Source organism: Parasteatoda tepidariorum, chromosome 8, assembly GCF_982258835.1.
Source record: "Parasteatoda tepidariorum strain Cologne lab strain chromosome 8, Ptep-v5.0, whole genome shotgun sequence".
NCBI classification, from domain to species: Eukaryota; Metazoa; Arthropoda; class Arachnida; order Araneae; family Theridiidae; genus Parasteatoda; species Parasteatoda tepidariorum.
In genome coordinates, this window is record NC_141762.1 from 41359959 (window position 1) to 41369999 (window position 10041).

The 10041-nt window shown below is 27.9% G+C and overlaps 1 protein-coding gene across 1 annotated transcript in view; it reads right to left on the bottom strand.

Annotated features, from left to right (window-relative positions):
• Nucleotides 1-7766, bottom strand: part of LOC107457168 (uncharacterized) — a 37982-nt gene extending 30216 nt beyond the window's left edge. Inside the window, exons 1-3 of the mRNA XM_016075269.4 lie at nucleotides 7519-7766; nucleotides 4142-4203; nucleotides 3495-3588 (exon numbers count right to left, since the gene is read on the bottom strand). Coding sequence (XP_015930755.3) covers nucleotides 3495-3588; nucleotides 4142-4203; nucleotides 7519-7620 — 258 coding nt within the window. The 5' untranslated portion in view covers nucleotides 7621-7766. The remainder of the gene's footprint in view (nucleotides 1-3494; nucleotides 3589-4141; nucleotides 4204-7518) is intronic.
• Between the last annotated feature and the right edge of the window lie 2275 nt (nucleotides 7767-10041).

The following is a 10041-nucleotide window of genomic DNA, read 5'->3' on the forward strand; positions in this document are numbered from 1 at the left end:
ACAGCGATATCAAGGAGATATTTATAAAAGCAACTTTCAACTCTACCGGGAGATTTTTATTTAGTATTTAAAGTGACAAAAGCATTTAAGCAGTGAAATTTGAATTTTTTTTTAAAAATGTAATTTTAAAATTTTGATCACCACTAAATTAAAGAAAATTAAGCAAATATAGGAAGTTGTAGCTTAATCATCATTTTAAATTAATTACTGGTCAATCATTTTAAATTAAAATGCCAACTTTCACCTTAATATCTTCTGATAGATAGTTACTAACAATTTTAGTCACTTTGACTATTTGACCAATCAAACTTGAATTTTTTTTCGGTAGCATCGAATGCACACACTTTTAAATTGACTATCATTGTTAAAATACATTCATATTACTCATAGCCGCTAACTTGCTTTAAAAATCGCGTGAATATAAATCGCGATATTGGATTTTAAAATCGCGGGAATATGAATCGTGATATTGAATTTTAAAATCGTAAATATGAATCGAGATGTTGGATTTTAAAATCGTTTGAATAAGAATTGAGATGTTGAAATTTAACATCGAGTGAATATGAATCAATATATTGGATTTTAAAAGCATGGAAATACTAATTGCAATATTGAGTTTTTAAATTGCTTAAATAAGAATCAAGATGCATAATTTTTAGATCTCATGAATACTTATCGCAACGAGTAATTTTTAAATCGCGCGTAAATACGAAAATCTATGTTTGATATCACAACCGCATGATAACGAATCGCAATAATGAATTTTAAAAATATGTGAATACAAATCGCGTTATTGGATTTTAAACTCGCGGAAATAAGAATCGCGATATTGGGCTTTAAAAATGGCTAAATACAAATAGCGATATTGGATTTTTAAATTGTGTGAATGGAAATTGCGAGTACCGTTTTTAAATCTCGTAAAAACGCATCTCAACATGTAAATCAGTTAAATACGAAAATCGATTATTTACATAAAAATCGCCTGAAGAAGAATCACAATTTTAGCATATTCTGGAGCAGTTCCTAATATTTAAAATTCTGAAAATCAGTCGAACAAAAGAAATTAAATATCAGCTGCCGAAACTACTTATAACTCTCTTTCCAATCTATTGCAGAAGCCGCAGTTGTCAAGGCATTGGCGTACCTGCCGAAATTCCACTCATTTTCTTTTGAAGATCATTTTCTCAGGGAGCTACTGCTGGGGGGGGGGGGAGTTTGTCTCAAATCCGATTATCATTCAGGCTGCTTGAGTTTCTCTTATTGGACTCCCCAAAAATGTAAGTTTTTGGAACATGATATCATGAATTTTAAAAATTGGGAGAAAAAAGCGGATTCCCAATTTTTTTTGCGGAAGTCTTTCATCCCAGTATATGCAAAAGGAGTTGGGTTTTGGATGTTAAAAACTGGTTTTTGACATGACTCATCAAAAATCTGTTGAAATGCACCAACGACCTGGAGCAAGTTTCTTTTTTTTTTTTTTGATACTGGTAACATTTTATTAGATAATAAATCAGACACAATACTTGCATTATACACCATTATAATTATGATTTATATTATATATCCATAGCTGCCAACATGGATAGGTAAAAATCCAGTAGATTTTATGCAACATAAATTTCATGATAATTGTTGGATAATCAGGAGTCTGTCTAGGTTTTTCTGTGAGGTACCTATTTTGTGAAAATTTAGACATAATTTGAGAAAATTAAAAATTATTTTAAAAATTCAACACAAAAATAGGGTAAAAATATGGTTTATCGTTTCTTATAGGATAAAAAAATAAAATTTTAAGAAACCGTCTACCGTTTTTCCGGAAGTTGAATTTGTGAAGGTATCGCTAAATGAAAGTAAATTTGATCCGAACAGACCCCTGATATTGTACTTAATATTTTAAACAGGGAGTTTTATAGTCATCAAAATAGAAAAACTGCAATATTTTCCAGTTATGATTGACATTAAATATACTTGAAACGTTATATATAACAGTTTACTCATAATTTTGAATATTAATAGTAGCATTTAATATAGTTAAAAGACTTTTTAAATTAATTTAAGAAGAGAGTTCTGAATAAAAAAAAATTGAACATTTTGAACAAAAAAAGTATTGAACTGATTTCTATAAATGAACTTTGCTTTATTATATCTGTACGAAAATTTTATTTCAATAGGTAATTAATTTATTTAGGAAACTAACTCAATTTTAGCGAATTTTCTAAAATGTACAAAAACAAAGAGAATTTTAATTAAACCAGTAGACCAGGAGAAACTGGCAAAATCCAGTAGTCTATTGGAAAATGCAGTAAAGTTGGCAGCTATCATATTTGAAAAATGCAGCAGCGCAAGAATCTCGCATATGTTTTTTTTCTTCTCGTATTAAAAATAAAATTTGCACATTCTATAAATCAATTTCAAAATTCGCGAAGTTCCAGCATTTTGAAAAAAATTTCTCATTGCGCCATTTAGAATAAAATCTGTTTCACTTTTCTTCCTGGATCTTTCATTATTTTCAACATCTGCCCCATTATCTAGCTTCCCTATTTACCAGTATTGTTCAGAACCTTTAAGAACAACAGAACACCATCCCTCCGAACCTCTTTCAGAACGCATTTCTCTGCAACCATGTGTTTACCGTAGGTAAGGTTTCTCCCTGTAAGAAGTTCAAATTTTTTGCGTATTAATGTATGATGGATAAATACCTTGTAAAGGCAATATCTTCTACTCCGAAACGGACATATGAAAATGAAACAAATGTGGGTAGAAAAAATCAAAACGAAACAAACAAGCATTTGAGCAACCTAATGAGAATAGCTGATGATGTAGTAAATGTAGAACATTTTCCATATGATGATGCAACAAAAATATTCAATGCTTTAAAAATTAGAAGATGTTAAAAATGTATTATAATTAAAGAAATGATTTTTTTTCAAGTCTCTTTGTTTTTGTTTTCTTTAATTTTTTGAAATCTCACTTAACTTTTTGAAATCTCACCCTGTTTTTGAGAAAGGGTGAGAAATTCTCAATCATTTTTTTTTCTGCAATGAAAACACTGTGAATAGCACGATTTTCCTCTGGAAGTGTAGTTTTTAATTGCTCTTTTAATAATTTTGATTTCTCTTCTTATTAATGCTTAGAAGAAAGACAAGGAAATTCAGAAATCTGAAGCAGAAAACTAACTTAATTATAATATAAGTAAAATAAATATAAAATTAGAATGAAGGAATTATATTGATAAAAAATTACAATGAAAAGAATTGAAAGAGAAAATTTGATATGTGTGTATTACTCTCATACTAAATTGACCTTCAGGAAAGAATTAAATAAAATAAAATGTTTTTATTATTTGGGTAAATTTTGTAGCATTTCGGTTATTTAAAAATTGCAAAGAAACACTATGAAAGCATTTTAGATTTCAGCATTCAGAGGATTAAATTCTAACATCTAAAAACAAAACAAAATTTTGGTTCCAAAGAATTAATTATAAAAGTTTTTACGTTTAAATTAGCAATAATAATTCTCTGCCAATTTTCATAGTAAAAAGGAGTGTGCTGCAGAAGAACAGCTTCAAATAGAAGAAGGCCATCACATCTGAAAAAATATGTTAACAAGAATCAGAAATTATATAAAAGCATAAATTGCGATACAGTCAAACACATTCATACAAGCTTTGATTTAGCAAGATTCATTAGGAATATCTTTAAAATGGTTGGTTTTAATGCTAAAAAAACCTATATAACACACTGTTGTTAAACACATAGCTTGGAGACAACAAGAAATATTTTACATATTTTTTAAAATTTATTTCATTAAAGATATCAGATTAAAGATCCGACTATTTGCTGAAATTTAAATATTTTCAAAATAGTTCAAATATCACTTTAGTTAAAATAATGTATGTAAATAAATAAGCTACATAAAGGAAAGATGTGAGTTTTTTTACTTTTGCATTAAATTACCTAACCATTTAAAGTCAAAGCACTAATGAAGCAACTATTCATAAGGTATAATGGGTGGTAATTGCAATAATTTTTAGATATTCAAGAACTCTGGAAACAATTTAGCTTTATAAAATCATTTGATTAAAATTAATGAATCTTGCTAAAAAAAACACAAAATATTAAATACATGCAGAGCAACTCACCTTGATAGTGGGGAATCAAGTAATTCATTTATCTTTGCTTTTACAACCTTAAGTTGCTTTTCCTAAAAAAAAAATCAAATAAAATATACATACAAAGAACAATTCTTTCCTGTCTATAAAACAATTTTTTCTCTAGCTAAACCAGAATTCAAATCAACAACTTTTATTAGAATATATTTTCTGGAGAGAAAATCAAACTAGGTAAATTGATTTGGAAAACAATTCATTTAATTTAAGAAAAAAATCAATCAATCTATCTATTCTTTATTATTACTAAAAAAAAGAAGAAAAATGTCTTTTTTCCACTTTTCTTCATCAATGCAAAAGCAATTTAAAATTACATTCTCATGATTTATAATTACATATTGCACACCGTGTTTCATAGTGATTTAGAAGACGGGTGATTCCACACTATTTGTAGTCGGTTTACATAAAAAAAAAAATTTCAATAAATTCAATAAACCATCTATCAAATTAAAGGTCAGAAAATATATTTTATGAATATCAAATTATTATTTTTTTTAAAAATATTCAAATTTCCTAAATTACTTAAAATGTGAAAAAAATTTAGTTAAAAAGTTGCAGACATGTCAAAGAGAATTTTTTTTTTTTTTTTTTTGCAATTGCAACGCTTAATATTTGTAATTAAACATGACATTGTAAAATATATATTGTGTTTGCATAATCTGATAAATATCATCTGTTTTACTTTTAGTATTTAAATATGGGAGCTGATAGCAGCGCATGTTTGCTTTTTAATGTTTTTTTCTTCAAGTTTTATTACAACAAAGCATAAAAAAGATTTATTTTCTTAAAAATTGGATTTCTTTCAACTATTTGCTTAGCTGTATCGTTCTGATTTTTAAAAAAATTATTGTTCATTCTTTAAAATATAAGCCATTTAACTTTAATACAAATATTAGTAAAGAACTGAAAACTATCCAGTAGTGATGTAACGAATAGTTATGGGGCCGAATATTCGGCCAAATTTTAGGCCGAATACCGAATATTCGGTGGCCGAATACTTACTTTTTAAAAATTTCTCTTTTGATTGTAGCTAAAGTAATTCTAAAATTTTAAATTAAAAATGAAATAAATATTAACAAAATTGCTTTTTTAATCTTTATATATTTAAAAAAGCTTTAACAACTTGATTTATTTTTTGTAATAATTTAAATATCTTGATGCCAACAAGGCAATACGGTTTTTATAAATCTAAATAATTAATAATAGCATATTTTAGGCATAGTTATACTTGTAATTTATATGCTATTTTATTTAAGATAAGAACTCATTACTTACTACTGTTAAATGTATTCTTAACTTTCTTTTTTGTCAGAAAAATTATTATAACTCAGAAAATTAAGAACTTTTTAAAAAGTTTCACTTTTGAAATTTTAATTTTGTAATTAAATAATTTTCAAATTTTAAATTAAAAATGAAATAAGTATTAAAAAATTTGCTTTTTTAAACTTTCTATATTTTAAAAAAAATTTAACAACTGATGTATTTTTTGTAATATTTTAAATATCTTGATGCCAACAATAAGGCTTTCACAAATCTAAATAATTAATAATAGCAGCATAATTAATAATAGCATATACTTCATTATTCGGCAAAAGGGTCGAATACCGAATAGTGGCCGAATATTCGTTAAATCCCTACTATCCAGACAAAGGCCTCTGATGGCTGAGGCAATCATTATGCTATTTATTATTCTTTGTACTTAAAAGAAAGATAAATCTTTATAAGTAAATAAATTGAGAAAGGAAAGAAAAAATATCACAGAAGAGGTTTAACTCATAGTCATCCCCTAGCTAACGAATGCATGTCTTCTTTAAAAAATTTTTAAACTTTAAAATCTATTTGGCACCCTGCGAGACAGATGTTACAAATATCCCCAAGAGAAACTACTTAGTATGCAGATTGATTAAAGGTACAAAAAGAGACTAATTAAATTATCGTTTAGAATATTTAAAATAAAAAAAAAAAGATTCTGTTTTAAAACCTCTTGCAACTGACACTTTAAATTTCATTTGGGGATATTTCAGTATCATGATTTAAATCATTTCTAAATTTATTATCAGATTTTGCGAAAATTGTCTACAGTATAATATATAAGACCATAGTATATAAAAAAAAAAAAAAAAACATGCAAACAACAACTTCCCAGTGTGTAGCTATTAATTATGCCTTTTGAGCTGGTACCCTTCTGTAATGATTATTTTTAAGACATGATGATAATTCTGCCACAGATTAAGCATATTAATATACACAGATTAAGTAAATTAATATATTAAGTATATCCTCCATTTAGTGATATGCTGACTATTTAATAAGGCATTAAGACAAACACATTAATTTCTATTTAACTGGTTGTGGAATTTTTGGTTAGTTAGAAATTTCGGGGAGATTTCTACATCATGATCTGCAACAGAATAATTGTCAACAGAATTCTTGTCAACTTCCGGGTAGCGCTTACTAGAAACTAAAAAAAACAGCACAAAAAGGGACCAACTCTAAAGGTTTAGCTCGCATCGAGGATAATTCAGTTTAGTGATCCATCGCGCCAACTACAATCGCAGAGTGGTTCTTAAATATGCAAAAAAAAATTTAAGAAAATATGTATATGCTTGCCAGAGGCAGTTACGAGTTATACGCTATGAATTGGTCCCTTATGTTTCTCGCAGGCTGTTGCCCGTAAGCTGCCAAGACTCTACCTCCTCATACTACATTTTTTTTAAGAATTTTTTTTACAAGTTTAAAATTTATTTGGCAACTTGGCAATTGTAGTTAGCGCGACAGATTTCGAAATTTCTGCACTAAAATTTTGATCGTAAACTAAATTGTTTTAAAAGAAAAAAAAAGAAAGAATGAATGAAAATTTGTTAGGCCCATTTTGGTCAAGCTAGCTGGGTTTAAATAAACAGATTTCCGCAGAATTCCAAAATAAAACTTATTCATAAATCATTCCAGCCTAGACTATTTTTAGTACAAAAAATTAAAATAATTAGTTACTTTAACTTGCGTCCAAAATGTTAAAACTAATTAATAACCAGGTAATTGCACAGTATATTTCGGTCTTTATTCGAATCAGAATAAAGCGAATGCTGATGCAAAATTGAAAGTAGAATTTGATGGGTGAAAAAGTTTAATTTAATGACTCGCACATAGTTACAAACACAACAAGATACACGTTTTTTTTTAAAAAATAAGATTTATTGTTCTATATTAAGCAGCAGGCCGGAGGGTTCTGGAGTCACTTCAATGCAGTATACTGAATATATATAGTAACAGCGTGAGAAAAACTGCAGCACTTATACATTTTGGTTGTGGAATAGAACAGATAAAATACCAGCAACTCTTTTGAAACTTACGTCAATGTTGGCGCCATGAAAAAGATTTACACTGGCAAAGTAGGTAACTTTATCCTTTAAAGGGATTTCAGGACAGGTTACTAAATCCAACTGTGGAAACATAATCGCGGGCTGCACAGCAGTTTTTATAAGTACTTATAGTATTTTTCGGTACTTTAATACTGCACTGGACGCTTGACCAAAACACCAAAATAATTCTTTTTCAGAAGAAGTCAGTTGCAGTTACAAAAAGTAAAAATAATAATATGTTCAAAGGACTAGCACATATATTTTGAAGCCTACTATTTTTGTGACGTCATTGATCACATGGTAAAGATTTCAAACAAGGGATAACAGTCAAAGCATGGCAAACATCACATTATTTATACTGTGATTTTAATTATCTTCAATCTGTCTTAGGCTCACAACCAATTAGAATTTATAAATTACAGGACACTACTCTTATGAATGCTAAAATTACGCTTAAATTTAAATAAAAATAACATTAACAAAACTTTCTAGAATATTAAGCTTGTTGACAGGTCAACTCGTATGCATATTTGGTGGGATACACCGGAAGTTTTCTAAATTTCTTTCAGTTTTAAGAATCTCAAGCCTGTTATTGCTTACATTCAGTCAACTATCCATTCTCAGAATGGCACAAATATTAAAATGATGGCTGAGTTTAGGCAAGCCACTGCCTATGACTGTCTCCCAAAACATTTGTCTCTTTTCTGTATAGTTTCAAGTCCTACCTGCAGTCTCCGTATCCTGGGGATGTGTCACGTAGGGTGACCATCTCATTAAATTCAAATCAAGTTACTCTTAATTTTAAAAAAATCTAAAAGAAAAAGCTTTTTGAACTTTTTTTAAAAATCTAATTGCATAAACATTAAAATAAATAGAAATGTTTATGTCGCAAAAACATCATCTATATGAAGTTGTGAATGTTAAGAAGTAATAAGAATTATCCAACATGCAAATTTTAAAAAGCGAAAGAGACAAATTAGAATTTTTCTTTATAAACTTATTTTTTGTCAACCAAACACAGCTAGGAAATTTCCAATATTTTGTTTGCGAATTGTGACAGAATATTAATTAGAAAAATCAAGCACTTATTGTGGCTTGAAGCAAAAGAAAATAACATTTAAAATTAGGGATTTAGGTGAGGGGTATTGAAGACAATATCATAAAAAAAGTATTTTTATTTTAATTTTCGAATTTTGCACTAAATATATAATATATTTTTAAATATTCGAAATGAAGTTTGTAAAATATATCGCTTGCAAATATCTAATACTTTTTTAAAAAGTTTCACAAATCAATTTTAACTTTAAACTCAAGAGGCTCTTCCTGTGGTTCCCTGAAAAGAATTTGGGGCCTGAAGTTAAAAAGTAGCTACCCTCTTAAACCAAATGTTTTCTTGTGGATCGCTACTGAGAGTTCAGGGGCCTTTGGATTTATAGACTATCTCTTCAGTTGCTTCTTTTATTCTTTTTCTCTCTACGGTTGTTTTCTGCATTTATTGTTGTATTTTACTTTTAATCTTGCCATTTCTATTAAAGTTACTCTATTTTTATAATATTCTATAAGAATTTCTTTTATAGTCTTCTAAAATACTAGCAGCTATTAAATGAAATTCTGGTTAAAATCTTATCAGATTTTTACTGGTTCTATAATTAGATCAATTCTTCTTTATAATTAAATAATCACAAACACTTAACGTGATCAAAACCCTCGTTTAATGAAAACTATATTTTTTAAATACGTTACGACTTCACCTCTGTTCGCCAACCCCCGATTTGCTCAACTTCAAATTATACTGTTTGTAATTTTAGAATTACTTTCTTTAGATCAGAAAGCGTTAAAAATTTCCATTATTTTATTAATGGAGCAATGAACAACTTTTAATAGTTCGAGATCAACATACAGAAATTTTTTAAAGCCCTGTCGCACTGAAAATATTAACTAGTATTAATTAGTTAATATTCTCTCGCACTAATATTTAATTAAAATTCGTAATAAAGCTCAAGATTTTTTTTAATGAATAATTTTAAATCAGGATTTTAAGTGTCGGAGCAGAAAAAAAACAAACAGTAAGTATGTGGGTTAGCACAATATTAATTTTTCCTCAAGTCACCATAAAAAAAATATATATATGCTATGACTACTGTATAGTTGATTAGAATTTAATATATTTAAAACGAGGTAAAAGGTCTGAGGGAATCAATTGCGAAACTACGAAACTCGATCTTAAAAGATTTGTTACTGAAAAATAGCTTTCTTTCCTTCATAAAATGACTGAATTCCCCAAAATTGTGAAACAATAAATTCTGAGGGTTAGGCTACATACCTGAACCATGTATATAATTAATGGACGGTATTTAAGCTTGAACAATCGAATTTCGTGATTTTTATTAGCATTCTAAAAATAAAACGATGTATTTAAAATTTAAGTCTCGTAATTCTTCAAATCTATTATTTTAATAATAGATTATATAATTTACATTTGTAGAGAACTGGATGTTCTGAACACACGCAAAA